Genomic DNA, 17,034 nt, shown 5'->3' on the forward strand with positions numbered 1-17,034 from the left:
AGTCCATAGTTTACATTAGGGCTCACTCCTGTGGGCACTGTATGTGTTTGTACAGATGTATAATAACATTTATCCACTGCTCTAAAAAGCCTGAGCTCTGCCTATTCCTTCCTCCCTCCCCCACGACCCCTGGCAACCACTGACCTTTTCACCGGTTCCATAGTTCTGCCTTTTCCAGAATGTCACAGAATTGGGATCATGCAGTGTGTAGCCTTTCCAGGTTGGCTTCCTTCACTTAGTAATATGCATTTAAGTTTCCTCCATGCCTTTTCAGGGTGTGACAGCACCCTTCTTTTTAGTGCTCGACAATACTCCATTATCCGGATGGACCACAGCTTAATTATCCATTCACCAACTGAAGGACATCTTGGTTACTTTCCTTTTGGCAATTCTGAATAAAGCTGCTAATAAACAACTGCGTGCAGGTTTCTGCGGGGACGTAAGTTTTCAACTTACCTGGGTAAATGCCAAGAAGCAAATACCAAACTGCGGGATCATACGGAAAGAGTAGGTTTCATTTTGTAAGAAACCAGCAAGCCACCCCCAGAGCGGCTGTGCCACCCCCCGAGCCCCTATCGGTAAGAACAGGGGCTCCTGCTGCTCCACACCCCACCGGCATTTGCTGTTGCCAGGGTTCTGGATTCTGGCCATTCTAATGGGTGTGTAGTGGTATCTCATTGTTGCTTTAATTTCTATTTCCATGGAGCATCTTTTCAAAGGCTTATTTTTCATCTGCGTATGTTCTCTGGTGATGTGTCTGTTAAAGTCTTTAGCTCATTTTTAAATCGGGTGCTTGTTTTCTTATTGTTGACTTCTAAGAGTTCTTTGTATATTTTGGATAACAGTCCTTTATCAGATATGTCTTTTCCAAGTATTTTTCTACCATCCTGTGGCTTGTCTTTTCATTTTCTTGACCACATCTTTCACAGAGCAGAAAATTTTAATTTTAATGAAATCCAGCTTATCAACTCTTTCTTTCATGGATCATGACTTTGGTGTTTTATCTAAAAAGCTATGGTGAAACCCAAGCCTTCTAGGTTATTAATTGCTGATTCAGTTTCTTTAATAGGTACAGGCCTATTCACATTGTCTACTTCTTGTGTAAGTATCATACTATTCCATAGTATGATTCTCCAACAGTTCATCTAGCTACACTACTGATGAACATTTAAATTGCTTCTGATTTTTTGCTGACACAGGCTATTCGCAATTTCCAGTCTGATGAGTGATTATGATCTCTTATCCTTAACTGACAGACATTATTTCTGATCTAATATTTTCCAGTGTTTACTGGCTACTTTTATTTTCTTCATTTATGAATTACCTTCTTTCCCTTTTGCCCATTTTTCTATGAGGCTGTTTTCCTTGTTAATTTTAACAATAATTTATTCCAGACATTAGACCTCTTTTGTGTTTCAAATTTTCTCCAGTCTGTTGTTTGTTTTTTAAATTTACTGTATCTTTTTTCTTCAGGGAGAAGTTTCACATTTTGAAATAGAAAATTTATTGATCTTTGTCCTCTTTGTTTGTGACTTAAGGGCATAATATTTGTTACTTAAAAATATTGATAGTTGTATGATTATCTTTCAACTGGCCACTTTATCTGATTCCATTCTAGAGTTTCAATCTCTTAATTCCAAAATCATAACGTACTTTTAAGTCGTGACCCAACTCTGTCATCTTCTGGATACAATCTATTTTTTAATATTCCATTAAGTGGATTAAGAAATAGGAGATTTCTGTCCACAGAAATGCAGAAGCATGTTTCCACCAATTTTTTTTAAAGGTTGCCACAAATTTAAAACAGAAAATGAGAATAATCCAAATGTATCACTGATGAAAATTCATCCTCACCAAAACCAATGGCAGAACAGAAGGAAACTGAAATACAACACTCCAAACTGAATTAAATATCCTCAAACAACCATTTGGAGATTATGGAGAACACTCTGAATCAAAAGTTCAAAACTGAGAACAAATGGACAAAAAGCCCAAAGAAACGAAAGAACTTGATTAAATTCAGGGGAGAAACAGAAAAAGTTGGAAGAATCAGAAACGTAGACTAACTTATAAGTAACCCAAAAAAGAACAGCCTGAAAACATAATAAAGGACATTTTAAAAAAAAAGTAGGGAAACAACCAAAAAAAATGAAAATGACATAAAGAAGTTAAGAGTCAGAGAGATGGTGATTGACTTGGAAGACAATCAAGGAGGGAATAACATTTATATAATTGGAGTCCCAAGGAACAAAAACAAACAGTGGAACAGAACTAATATTCATAACTTAAAAAAAACTATTTCTGGATGTAAAGACTTGAACCTACCTATTTAAAGAGCTCATTGTCACCACTGTAATCTAACCCTCAATAATCAACTAGATGCCATATTTTCATAAAGCTACTAGATAGGTTTAGATTAAGAATCTTTAGGATCACCAGGGGGAAAGATAACCAGACTAGCACGAAACTTCTCAAAAACTACAGACAAGGCAAGGCAACGATGGAGCAGCATTTTCAAGAAACTCAAGAAAAGAAAGTATGAACCAAAGATTTTCCCCTTCCAGCCATGCTGTCCTTCAAGTATCAAGGCTATAAAAAAACAATTTTAAAAACATAAGAACTCAGGGAATTTATATCTATGAGCCCTTTTTGAAGAATCTACTAGAAAATGAACTCCATTCAACCAAGAGATGACCAGGGAGACCTTAGCAGAAGGAGTTATGGACAGTATTTAATAAGCTAATTGTAGACTTAAAACTAAAACAAAGACGAGCAAGAAGTGCACAATAGAAAATGTTAAAAAACCACAAGTATGTATGCGTGTATGTAGGTATATATTTGTATACTTGAAATTCAATGTTTTTAAAACAGTTCTTGTCCACCAAAATACATAAAGGCAGAGAAAGATCACAATTCGTTTGTAACCGAGGAGACCATCATGTTACTGAGGTCATCAGTACACTCCACGCCACACTGATTTCTTTGTATGGATTTGGCCACCATGCTGTCATCAGCTGGCAGGAGGCTCACAGGATCTCTCCATGACTAGCATTTCAGCTTCACCTATACTCTGGCATGTTTTTATAAAAGAGTATCATTTTAACAAATTTCAGAACAATTCAGTTTGAATGTTTCCTGTATTCAGATATCCAAATAATGATATTCTACTGTAATGCTTATATAGTTTTTAGTTTTGTATTTTCTAAGTGGGCACTCATAACACCTGTGCATATTAAGTGATTTATTCCTAATTTCTTGCCTTTTTAAATCATACTGGTTAAGACTTTCAAAATAAAAATGAGTACCAGAGGCAAGTGTAGGCATACTTGTCTTATTCCTGAACTTAATGTAAAGGAATCCAATGATATGCTTTTTAATCTGATGTGTTTGTTACTCATGATAGTCTTTCTCAAACTAAGAAAATTTCTTTCTATTTCTAGTTTAAGAGTTTTTAACCAAAAAATAAATGCTGAATTTTGTTAAATAACTTTTTATTCATCTTCGGAAATATTTTTTCCCTGACTCAGTTAACACAGAGGACTACATTAATAAATTCCTAATGTTAAACCACCCTTATATTCCTGGGGTGTGGGGGGCAGACATCCTATTCTCTATAATGCTGTATTGGGTTTGCTATCATTTAATTTAGTAAAAATACAGTGTAGGTTTCTTTAAGGTGAGCTTAGAAGTTTATGTTATCCTTTTTCTGCTCTGCAGCAGTTCACATAATATAAAAGTTAGAAACTTTTTCAAGGTATGACAGACCTCACCGACAAAACTTTCTGGGCTGTGTGCCTCTTTGGTTAGGTCTTTGATTACCTTTGACTTCTCCAGCTTTTAGTCTAACCAGCATTTCCTAATTAAGACAATTTTGGGAATGCTGTTTTTCTTTAAACTGTGTGAGTGGGGTTTGAGCTACACTCTGGATCCACAACTGCCTGGGCCCACCTACGTCCTCTGCCTCGGCCACTTCCCAGCTATGTGCCCTGGGTAAGTTTACCCAACACATCTGAAAAATGGGGAAAACAATATTATCTACTTATGAAAACTGCTGGGAAGATTATGAGTTAATGCATGCAAAGTACTGAGAACTGTGCCTGGCCTGCTCTAAGTTTTAATAAATACTAGTTACTATATTATTTAGGATATTTTTCAGATTAATAAGAATCAAGTTACCCATAACAATCTTACACTTTTAAATATCCTCTGAATATTATTATGTAAAATTATTAACGTTGTCCTCTCATGTTTTCTCTCTTTTTCCATTAACCAGACTTGCTAGAATTTGATCAATTCCACTGGCTTTTTCAAAGAGTTAGTTGGTTTTATTGTCCTACCCCTTCTTTTAAAAATCTTTACTTCATTCATCCATTTCATTCTTTTCCTGCCTTTTTTTTTTTTTTTGCGGTACGCAGGCCTCTCACTGTTGTGGCCCCTCCCGTTGCGGAGCACAGGCTCCAGACGCGCAGGCTCAGTGGCCATGGCTCACAGGCCCAGCCGCTCTGCGGCATGTGGCATCTTCACGGACCGGGGCACGAACCCACATCCCCTGCATCGGCAGGCGGACTCTCAACCACTGCGCCACCAGGGAAGCCCTTTTCTGCCTTCTTGAACTGAATACTGAACAGTTCATTTATTTCTAGTCTTTCTTAATAACTAATAAATATATGTTTGCCTCTGCATAAAACAGTGTCCGTATCCCATAGGGCTTAATATGAACTGTCATATACTTCTAAATAGTCTAAAATCTCAATTTTGATTTCTCTTTAACCCAAAAGTTTTATGGTTCTATCAATTTTAATTCAGAATATCTAATCTACAAAATTTCTATTTTTATAATTTGTTAGGTTTTCTCTACAACCTATTACATCATATTCTATTAATATTCCATTGGCATCCTCATAGAAAATGTATTCTTTGTACTTGTAACTGTAACTATAAAACCATGCTGTGTTATTCAAATTCTTTACAGCCTTAGTTAACAGCTTTTGCTTTAAACATTTCAACGCTAAATGCTTGGTGCAAAAAGGTTCATGGTCGTCAAATCCACTTAATGGATATTAGGTTTTATCGATATAGATTAACATTCTTGTCTCACTGAACCATTCCCGAACCTCCCTGAATTCCATTCTGTCTGGCATTAGGTGCTACTCCTTGCTTCTGTCATCAACCGGGTACATATCTTTGTTTTTCCCAATATTTTTATCACTTACTTTAAAAAGTAGAGCAGCTTTTTTATCTTAACTCAATCTGGAAGCTTCCATCTTTTAATATGGGAAGTGGCAGCACATTACAAGTGCCATAATCTATTCAAATCTAAAGTTCACTGATTTTTTTAACATAAAAAATCAATTTGTCCTATTTACAAAGTACAGCAAAATTGGTAGGTAGATGACAAAAAGTACTCTGCTGATTCTAAAGGCATACTGTTTAAACACAGTTAAATATACTTCACTGAATTGTAAGAAAAGCCTATCAACACTGACATATTTCCAAAATAACACACAGGCATTTTGCAGGGACACACGGACATTTCAGTTTTTACATTCCAGCTGATAGTAGTAACAACTTTCTAATATTCAGAAGCTGGTATGATCTGAAAGAAAGAACCAGTCTCAGAGGGGCAGATATAGAAGAACAGATGCAACTAGTAGAGATATACAGAACAAAGAGAGGAAGAGACATAAGTGAGGAGACTGAGAGGTTGAAAAATGGGGGGAAAAAAAGTAATTTTTTTTTCCCACTAAAAAAAGGGCAAAAAAATCACTATCATTACAAACATTTACAGAAAAGCCACTAAGTGTAAGTTACTGTGCCTTGTGCATAGTTTTATTTCTAGAAAACTGAACTGCATCTTTAAATTTGATGTGTACCTTTAATATAGCCTTCATCTATCATCTTCCCAGAAGCTATTAATTGAATTGATGTCATAGTTTATTATCAACCACATCTAAGAATTCAGAAAATACAAAAGACAGAATATTTATTAAAAGATTCAAAATACTTATAACAAGATTCAAAATAAAAATTATCATGTAAAGAGAAGTAGAGAAAAATGACAGAACGCCTAGCTTTGAACAAAGGTGACTCAGCAAAAATATCAATGCAAAACAAATACATTTTTAATAAAAATATCTGCTCTCTCACCAATCTCTATTTTTCAGCTCTGCAACACCCTAATGCTGCCTGTAAACTGAGCATCTGTGGCCAGCAGGTGACCCTCCAATGTATCCACACATTTTCGCTGTTGAGTTACACACCTACTAAGAGTCAACTGTGTTTATTCCCAAAACCTGTTTATTAGAATTGTACTTATTTCTGTAATTACATGAATCAAGTATTCCATAAACAGATGAAACATGGGTGGAAACAGAAAAGACAGTTGATGCTTCTATCAAAACGAAGTTGAATGCTTTAGAAAGATTCAAAGGCAAGTTACTAAAAAAAAAAAGTCTGTTCAACTTCTGTGTAGTCAGGGGAAAATCGGTAGAAATATAAAAATATTCTGCACTCAGATTCCTTAGGAAGCTTAAGTTCTTCACTCCACTGTAAGGAAATCAAAACTAAAAACCTCTGATGATGTATCTCAGGGGCAGAGGCACGCAAAAGAAATGAGGAGGAACAGATACATCCTCGAAGAAAAACCCTCTAGGGCTATAGCAAAAGACTGATGAATATAAATTTATATTTGAGTGTTTTAAAGAAATGATTTCCGGCTTTAATACTTTTTAAAGTAACTGACAATGCACCCCCCCAAGCTTATCCAAGAAGCTTCTAATGTAAATTAGAAAATAGTAAATATGTTATTTTCTGGTGACCTTAAAGCTTGTCCTACGTTTTCAAGATTTTAGTTTACACATTTAAAAGGTAAAGAGAAAAATCTTAAAAGAAAACAGAGGGCCAGCTAAGAATGTTGGCTAACTGCTCATCAGGAACAACGCAAGGCAAGAGACAACAGAATCACATCAATAAAGTAATAAAAGTCAAAAAAGAGGGGAGGGAATCTATATTCAGTGAAAATATGCTTACAAATTGAAGAAAATTTTTAAATTTTCATACTAAAAAAAGTTGAATTTGTCTCCAGCAGATCTGTACCCAGCTCTTCTTCAAAAAGGCATATTAGAATGCAAATAAATTGACATTAGTATAGGCATAAACTCTAACCTGATCTAATTTTAATATTATTTAATTAAAAAGAAACAGTTTGTAAACTCCATTCATTATTAGTTATAAAGTACTCCTGACTTATTTCACGACTACCATGACATAGGAGGGCATCTCCATAACACCTGAGTGGCTGCTGATATATAACATGGCACTGTAGGAAAGAAAGAACTATCTGTTTTATTCTTGAACAAACTTACCTCTTTGTTTAGGAAAAATCTCTTCAGGATGCTGTAAAATAAATTAAAAATGCATTAGGTAATTGCTGTAAGATATAAACCTAAGTGAAATTTGTAAAAATATTAATGAAGGTAACTACCTTCATTATTGGCCGGGCTCGCTTCTCAAACAAACCACTGGGAAAAAGGTAAGCAATCGCTCTCTGAAAATACACACAAAGGTTAATTAACAATTGTTATAAAAACAAGTTCACGTTATGACTAATAGTAACTGAGTGCTTACCATGTGCCAGATGTCGAACCAAGAGTTTCACATACATTATCTCACCTTGTAATCTTCTAAATGGGATAATAAAATTACCACATATACATTCCCCAAAAGAAAAAAATTTGTAACTGTTAAACTAGTTATTAATTCCAAACATGTTCTCTTCAATGTCTGTTCTGCAGTGGGGACGCTCTTGACATTCTGAATGTGATGCTCCCCTGTAGGCAACTTTCCCTATTCGGCGGGTCATTTAATATCCCTGGCCCTTTCCCCAAAGTCCGTGCCAGGAACAACCCCAGTGCTTGTGACAAATCTCACCCCCACACGTGTCCAAAGGCGCTTCACCTTCTGCGAGCAGGACTGCCCCCAACTTGCGCAGGCCCCTACAGCCTCCTCCTACACCCACCCACCCACCACCCCACCCACAATTAAAAGGAAAAATAAGCACAGAGGCCACACGTTTTCATGTCTGTGGGCACTGGCAGGCGGAAAGTCAGTGGCCCCTCTCTGAGCTCTAAATGACCCGGCAGCTCCTGCAGACCCAGTGCTGCTCTTTTAGGGCCTGTCCTCTCCACGCAGCAAATGTGCTGGACCAGGTTCTGCTCCTGGAAGCAGGGGCCTATAATTTGGGGGTATATTCAATTATATTAGGGAGCCCAGCTGTGTCTCTGGGTCAAGCGTCATTCCTTCAGCCTTCTGGCAATAAAACTGACACTAAAAACAAAAACAACAACAACAAAAAACTTGGCTCACACATCAGAATGCTAACTTTGTGAACTTTCTTTTCTTTTTGAAAAACCAGGGACTCCTCTCCCTTCCTTCTCTGAAGAAGAAAAGGTGGACTTTTTATTTAATAAGTGATGTTGAGACAACTGATTGCCATTTGAAAAAAGGTAAAACTTGATCCAAACCTCACACCATACACCAGAGTAACTCCAAATGAGTCAGAGAGCCAAACCTGGAAAATGAAACCAAACGAGTACCAGAAGGCAACATGTATGAACTCCTTTATAACCTAGACATGGGAAAGTCCTTCTTACCTACCATCCAAAATTCAGAAGGAAAGAAAAAAAAATGACCAACTAAAGAAAAGAAAAATATGGCTCAAATATATTCAGAATAAAAAAGGAGTAATTAAAAAAAAAGGAGCAATTAAAACTATTGAGATAACACTTTTCATCTAACAGGACTAACAAAAATTCGAAAGCTTCACAGCATACTGCTGGCAAGGTTACAGAAACACCCTGATGCCTTGCTGGTGGGAGTGTACAACCTCCAGGGTTGGCAGTCTGCTAATATCTAACAAGACTACATATACGTTTCCCACAGCAATTCCACTTCTACAAATTTACCCTGAAGATACACCCCCACGAATATAAAACAACACAGCATAGGCTGTTAACTGATTTATAAGAACACAATACTAGAAACAACCAAATTATCACACACAAGAGGTTAGTTGAATAAATGAAGGTACATCTATGCCATCAATTACTCTACAGCTGAACAGAAGACTGAGAAAAGCAAGATGCAAAAGAAATATACTTAGAATGGGGTCACTGGTGTAAGAAAGAGAAACAGAAGTAAGAAAATACATACTGGAGTAGGAAAAAAATATACAGAGGTTTCTTTTTGCAAACATAAACACAGTCTTTTTTAAAGCAGTTATCTGATATGTTATTCAGAAGTATCTATATTAGAATGATAAAAATTGCAGAATTTAAATATTTCGCTAAGTGAAGTTAAGTCAACCAGAAAACCACTGGAGGAAGGTGGTGAAGGAAATACCTGACTCTGCTAGCGTTAACCTCCCTGTCAACTGTTAGGTTCTAGGATTCCTGTATGTGTGTGGCACTTACCAGGCACCAGAGAACATGTACCAGCAGGAAATGGCCTATACCCTCTCGAGCATCTTAAAATTGGAGGAAAATTGGCATTCACATCTGAATTGTGGTTTGGCCCACTTGGACCAAGTTTATCAGACAGATTAACAGAAATGTCACAATTAACTGAAATAAGTACTTTTTCACTTCTGAACAATCTACATGAAAAACTATTATTTACACTAAGAAACACCAGGCACAGTGGTTAAGAATCCGCCTGCCAATGCAGGGGACACGGGTTCGATCTCTGGTCCAGGAAGATCCCACATGCCGCAGAGCAACTGAGCCTGAGAGCCACAACTACTGAGCCCATGTGCCACAACTACTGAAGCCTTCATGCCTAGAGCCCGTGCTCGGCAACGAGAAGCCGCCGCAATGAGAAGCCCGCGCACCACAACGAAGAGTAGCCCCCGCTCACCGCAACCAGAGAAAGCCCGCGCACAGCAACGAAGACCCAATGCAGCCAAAAATAAATAATTAATTTTAAAAAATAATAAACTAAGAAACACCCAACCTTTCACAAAAACAAAACCCAAAAATACATGTATCAGTTGGGACTCAATTAATGATTGTTCAAGAAGCTTTAAAACAGTATTACTAGCCTAACATTTTTATTTGTTTCAGGCTTAGCCTTTGTTTCAAGAAACCTGTTCTCAGTTGAGGAACCAGACTTTGGATGTGGCCTGTAGGTAAACACACTGGTATTCAAACATCATCAATATCCATGAACATACACCTGAAATAGACACTAAACCTTGCCTTACTCTGATTTAAGGTTGTTGCTGCCTTAATCTTTCAGTTTTACATTCACTCAGAAGAAAATCTGAGCCACAGGAATAGAAAACACTTACGGGCATTTTCCTACAGTAAGCTCTAGCTTAATATTTCCTATGTTAAGTTCTGGAATTTGTATGGAATTGAACTTGGCAAAGTTCTCAAGTGTTTTAAAGTAATGTCACATTTGAAAAAATTGTTAGACATATGTATGGCTTAGGTTCAATGGTTGGTTGTCACAAAAACAAAAAAACATAACACAAAAAACCTTGCTTCTGCCAGGGAGGAAAGAAAAAGTGGAGTATACATTTAGTGACAAGTAGAGAACCCTTTAGAAATTTATTAGACTATGGCATGGTTTACCTGAATCCGAAACAAAAAAAGTACTGATTAAAAAAAAAGAATGTAAACTAAAGAAAAAAATTAATCCAAGTAAGTCACCGAATAAAGTAATTCTCATTTGTAAACATGTTGTTTACATCTTTGGATTTTCACTAGAATACTGGTAATTCAAGTGTTCCCTAAAATGAAGGCAAAGTATTTAACTATATTCTTAGGCTTATGTCAAAGTATAAAAGGATTGCAAACTCAATCCAGGAGAAGGAAGCACTGGGTCAGGAATGCAATCTCTTTTAATTAGGTATCCCAGCTGGGCAGTGGGTTTGCAGCTGTTAACTTGATCAATAACTTACCTAAATGTCATCTCTACTGATTCGCTTATAAATTACCAGCAAGTGAGACTAATGTACAGGTGCTAATTTATTTAAACTGTTCTCTACAGTTCTACACAGCTTTATAAACTGCATCTGGCACCTAATGTTAGCTGTCAGTTGTACTTAGACATGCCTGTCCTAACGACTCTGTTCATTAGAAGTGAGCACAAATTATGAAATATTGTGAAAAATGATACATCAAATGGAATGGGCACAGCAAATCAATTAGAGAAACTTCACACAGCATATTCGCACTCTGGAGAACAAAACATTCAGGTTTTGGAAGGAGGTCTATAATACCAATTAAAAAGTGATTGGTAGGGCTTCCCTGGAGGCGCAGTGGTTGAGAGTCCGCCTGCCGATGCAGCGGACGCGGGTTCGTGCCCCGGTCCGGGAGGATCCCACATGCCGCAGAGCGGCTGGGCCCGTGAGCCATGGCCGCTGAGCCTGCGCGTCCGGAGCCTGTGCTCCGCAACGGGAGAGGCCACAACGGTGAGAGGCCCGCGTACCCCCCCAAAAAAAAAAAAAAAAAGTAATTGGTAGACTTCAGCAGTATTATATATCAATTTGCTGGCTTTTTTCCTGAAATTCTAGAGTAATGCAGAACTTAACTTTTAATTCCCAAATAAAGACATTAGTAAATGCAAGTGCTATTCTGTATCCATAATATTTAATATAACCGAAATGTCTCCAACTTAAAATTTATAAGCTTAATTCAAAAAGGAAAATGCAAATATCAGTGGTCCTCAACCTTTCTGTGTTTACAGCATGATTCTGAGAAAAAGAATTTTGATGGTACACGTGAGAGGATGAAAAGGGTGAGCAACACGACACAGATCGTCTACTCCAGCACAGCGGTGTGTGACAATGCCTATGGAATTCCAAGGCCCTGACCACTGGCCAGCCTTGAGCCTTCAGTCAAGATTTGAGGAAAACATTTCTGCCCACCTCTGTTACACACTATGGGGCTATTTCTTACAGTTCCCATATACACAGACTCTTCTTTTGACCAAACTATAACTGCTTTACACTGAATTCCAAACTCCGTTCAGCTCAATGTTCATCGGACAGACTCCTCCATGGAGTAACATACACTGTCTCAGACAAGAGTCCTTTTCACACTGATCAACATCTGGAAATCACCTGGGAAAGATTTATGGCACAGGAGTTGAGAAACACGGCATTAAGATCTATTTTCAAAATATTCAGCATGCATCTGAGTACTTTCGGCAAGACACCAAACACACATACACTGCACTGCTTGTCAGAGGGACCTGTGTGTCCTCCTATCAGATCTTCCGGGGGTTACCAGCAGCAACAGTGATTCACAGAGAAAGAGCAGCAGGCGGTTCCTTTCTTTTCAATGTAACTTAAGAAATTAGGCAAAAACTAAACTATTTTGAAATGGAGAAAATCTATACCTAATTTCTTTTTAGTTAATTTGCTATTTCACCAACTAAAAAGGATATTTTTCATATAAATTTAATGCCATCAATGAGCATTAAACATTTTGCAAAACAAAATTTCTAGCAGATACACAACGCTGTAGCTTTAATAATAAAAAAACCTTCTGAATAATGTACCTTTAAATATCCACAGTGACAAGCAGGATGATTTTTATCCGTAAAGTTTACCTGTCACATTTCCTTTTCTTTCACTAATCCACAACAGTACTCTTGTTTAAAGGCGTATTAAATTAAGGGTGCACTAGCATAAAAGATTACCCAGGTGTAATTTTCACACATAAGTTGTATACACTTCACTCAGTGAGGCCAGAGGCCATATTTCTATTCAAGCTCAACCTTCTGGAATAAAGTTGTAAACCAAGACATCAGTGAAAAAGGCCTATGAAGAGCTGAAGTAGCTACTATAAACTCATGATTTCCTCATGCAGAGTCCAGTGGCTCCTAGTTTTAATCCACACGCCTAACAACCTTAGCTATGCCAGAAGGCCAGCAGGCAAAGGGAGCGGCAAGAGGCAAAGACAGACACCTTGATAGGAAAGGAGACAGGGCAGAGCCAGGCCACTCAGTACAGCGACAAACACACACTACGGGGCTCCGCAGTTTAACAACCACTCTCAACAGGAACATCCTGAGGCTCTCAAAGGTTAAATTATACTCTCTATATTCTACTAAGTAAGGCTGGGGAGACTGCAGTTTATTTTAGAAAATGCTACCAAAAAATTTAATCTTTGAAAGTGTGGAAAAAACAGACTTTGGATACAGAAACACCGTGTACAGCTTTGATTTCCTCAACAATAAATACCTACTCTGTAGGTTTTTATGAAGATTAAATGTGCAAATGTATATCAGGCTCCCAGACAGCATCTTGCACATACATACGAGGTTTTCAGTAAGTGGTGGTATTTTTCTTTTCAAATAACGATTAAAAATAAGTTTCTCTCATCTAGGAAATTCCCTTTTGTAGACTATCTAATTTCCTGATCATATTATTAAGAGACAAATTACAATACCTAGTTTTAATTTATATATTAAAAGTCAACATATTATAAAAAGCATTCATGATATCTAAATACGTAATAGCAACCATAATGTTCTTCTGAAGATTATCTGGAAGCTTAAAATATTTTCCTGATTTTGGATATCAAATTATTTATTTTTATCTTTAGAAATAACCAAGCATTCTGTCAGTATGGAAATGTTAAATAGGACTTAGCTATACTGTCTCTCTTTCAGGTTATATACACAGCCAAACCTGTTACAAAAATAATAGTTTCAAATAAATAAATGAAAACAGGAACTACAAAATGATAAATTCCCATATATTTTCAGTGCTTTAGAAACAGTGGCTGGCATCGTCCTCTTTTGCTTTTACATCTACTCAGATGTCAAAGAAGGTCCTCTTAATTTAATAAAATACCAGAAGAGGTAATTGACATAAAACGTGAGACTGAGTGAAGCACATCAATCATTTGTAGGAAAGTCGAGCACAGCAGAACCAAGTGGCCCACGTCAAGGAAAAGGGATCACACTTCCACAGGGCTTTCAGACATGAGCGAGGTGAGACAACACACCACCCTACAGTACAATACAAACTCTGGCTGAAGTGGCTCCTGATAAATCAATGTTTCCAAGAGGACTGCAGATTCTCCTCCCCAACATTCTGTCTCATGGAAGACTTGTATGACCAAGGCAATCAGAAAACTAGTGACTGATTCAAGTCATGGTAGATTTTATTTATTACAATAAAATCTGCCATAAGAACAATAACATAACACATTAATCTTGCGCTCCTTAGTTATATTCTGAGGTAGGCGAGCAGGTATTATTATTTTAGAGATGAGGAAACCTAGTGACCGTGCTGTGACCGGTCCGACATTACAATGCGAGTTAGTGATGCTGCAAGGACTCTCCTAATGCCAGGTTCTGCATCTTTCTACAACATCACTTCAACTACAACAAATTTATCTTTTAAAAGAATGTTAATTTAACCACAAAGTTCTACATGTTCTGCATCTATATTCATCACAAGAAATCCAGCTTCATTTTAAAACATTTTACATATTTTAAAGAAGTGATTGGACTTTTTTCATAACAATTCATGATTTCATTACTTTATTGTCTAAATCTAAGGAAGATTTTTATTATGTTCTATTAGCACAATGACACAAAATAACATCAACTTACTTTCACTACACACACACACACACACACACACACACACACACACACACACACAGAGTTTTACAGAAAAGCTGCCACCCTTCACATTTACTGTGTGATGTTAAACACACCTTCTCTGGAAACAACTCAATATTTTAAGAAGCACAACTAAAAATATTGTTTCTACCTGACTGAATGACAGAATCTTTTAGATTTCTCTAAATAATACAAAAAGGATCCTTTAGATGAAGACACCAATGTCTGTCTGTTTTAAACCCCTTAACGAAAAAAATTTTTAAGTATTTTAATATATGAAAAAAACTGTTTTAGATCTTCAATATTTTTGCCTAAATGCATTTCACAGATGATTGCAGCAATCATTATTTTAGCAATTGGTTAGTAGCAAGGAAAAACCAGTTTCTAAAATTCATATAATAACGAATGGTTTAATCTGAATACAGTGGCACTTAATTTACCTACGTGAAAATTATACAGCAAGCCTAGACTTTTAACTAGGTAATTGAATTAAATTATAGGTCATGTCTACTCTGTAAAAATTAAAACTATTTTCATGAGGATTTAACATCTCAAACTAGCATTCTGATTAAACAGCCAAACAATGAACTCACACCACTCTAAACAACATAATTCATGTGTAATACTTATGTCGTGAAAATGCTCATCCCTTCAGATAGATTTACAAAACTACTGAATGATTCTGTTTCTCTCTCTGAGCTAAATATATTCCATGTACACCTAAAAAGGTAGTGAAGAGATGCTCAAAAATGCCTTAGTGGTAAAGTCAGTTAGGTAGTGGGATCCTCTTCCTGAGAACAGTTACTCAGGGACACACAGATCACAAGGAGAGAGGGGAGGACCATTTTTAAAAGCAGACAGTAATTATCAAAAATCAAAAACAGAAATACACACACAAATCCCAGGCCCAGAGGCCTTCACTGATGAATTCAACCAAATATTTAAAGAAGAGTTAATACCAATTCTTCACGAACAATTCCAAAAATAAAAGAGAATTTCCCAACTCATTCTGTGAGACCAGTATTACCCTGATATCAAAATCACAGACGTTACAAGAAAAGAAAAATACAGATAAGTATTAATTAGATGCAAAAATCCTCAGCAAAACACTAGCAAACCAATTCCAGAAACACATAAAAAAGATGACCCACCCTGACAAAGTGGGGTTTGTTCCAGGAACACAAGGTTGGTTTAACATCTAAGTCAACTGATGCAAAAAATAATAAATAAATAACCCATATCCTTTAAAATATAGTTAAAATCTCTGATTCTTGTGAGTCTTAACTGACATCTAACACTTTGTTTAAAAGGGTTGGCTGGGGCTTCCCTGGTGGCGCAGTGGTTGGGAGTCCGCCTGCCGATGCAGGGGACATGGGTTTGTGCCCCGGTCCGGGAAGATCTAGACCCATGAGCCATGGCCGCTAAGCATGTGCGTCCAGGGCCTGTGCTCTGCAACGGGAGAGGCCACAACGGTGAGAGGCCCACGTACCGCAAAAAAAAAAAAAAAGGGGTTGGCTGTTAAGAAGTAATGTTTCATTGAATAATGTTAAAAAACAAAAACACAAAAATCTTCATTTGCTTCCATGATTCCCAGAACAAATTACAGGTAAAACAAGTTTGCCCTTTATGATTGACTTTGTGATTTGTTATGTCATAAACTTTTTTGGGGTTTGTATTTGTCTCCTTAGTCCTAAGAACAACATGGAGATAGTCATCCCTATTTTAATTTAGTAAATAAATAAAGAAAAAAAAGATAAAGTAGATAAAGAAAACGAAAAAAAAATCAAGTAATGTGATATACCACACCAATAAAAGATATCATCTCAGTAAAAGCAAAAAAAAAAAAAAAGTTGACAATATCCAGACCCCTTTATGATAATAATGCTCAGCAAACTAGGTATGGAAAGGAATCTCCAGTACCTGATAAAGAGCATCTATAAAAACCCATAGCTAACATCATTCCCAATGGTGAAAGATGAAGGCTCTTCCCTAAGATCAGGAACAAGGTGAGAATGTCCACTCACTATTTCTATTCAGCTTTGCTGGAGGTCCTAGCCAGGGCAATTAGGCAAGAAAAAGAAATAAAAGGCATTCAGATTGGAAAGAAAGAACTAAAACTATTTCTATTTGTCAGTGGCAACATTTTATATGTAGAAAATCCTAAGAAATCCACCAAAAAACTACAAAACAATTCTATTTACAATAGAACAACTTCAAAAAGCCATTAATGTTCAGAAATAAACTTAAAAGAAATGCTAAACAAACTCTGAAAACTGGAAAACATCACAATAAGAAATTAAAGAAGATCTAAATAAACAGAAAGACATCCCATCATCACAGATCAGAAGACTTAAGATGGCAATACTCCCAAAATTTATCTAGAGATTCAAC

At 36.7% G+C, this 17,034-nt stretch overlaps 1 protein-coding gene across 1 annotated transcript in view; it reads right to left on the reverse strand.

Moving 5' to 3' along the window:
• Nucleotides 1-17,034, reverse strand: part of MRPS9 (mitochondrial ribosomal protein S9) — a 46,723-nt gene that overhangs the window by 25,240 nt on the left and 4,449 nt on the right. Inside the window, exons 3-4 of the mRNA XM_029231798.1 lie at nucleotides 7,484-7,546; nucleotides 7,365-7,395 (exon numbers count right to left, since the gene is read on the reverse strand). Coding sequence (XP_029087631.1) covers nucleotides 7,365-7,395; nucleotides 7,484-7,546 — 94 coding nt within the window. The remainder of the gene's footprint in view (nucleotides 1-7,364; nucleotides 7,396-7,483; nucleotides 7,547-17,034) is intronic.

The sequence above is a fragment of the Monodon monoceros genome, unplaced genomic scaffold, assembly GCF_005190385.1.
Source record: "Monodon monoceros isolate NGI ecotype Baffin Bay Population unplaced genomic scaffold, NGI_Narwhal_1 Super_Scaffold_19, whole genome shotgun sequence".
NCBI classification, from domain to species: Eukaryota; Metazoa; Chordata; class Mammalia; order Artiodactyla; family Monodontidae; genus Monodon; species Monodon monoceros.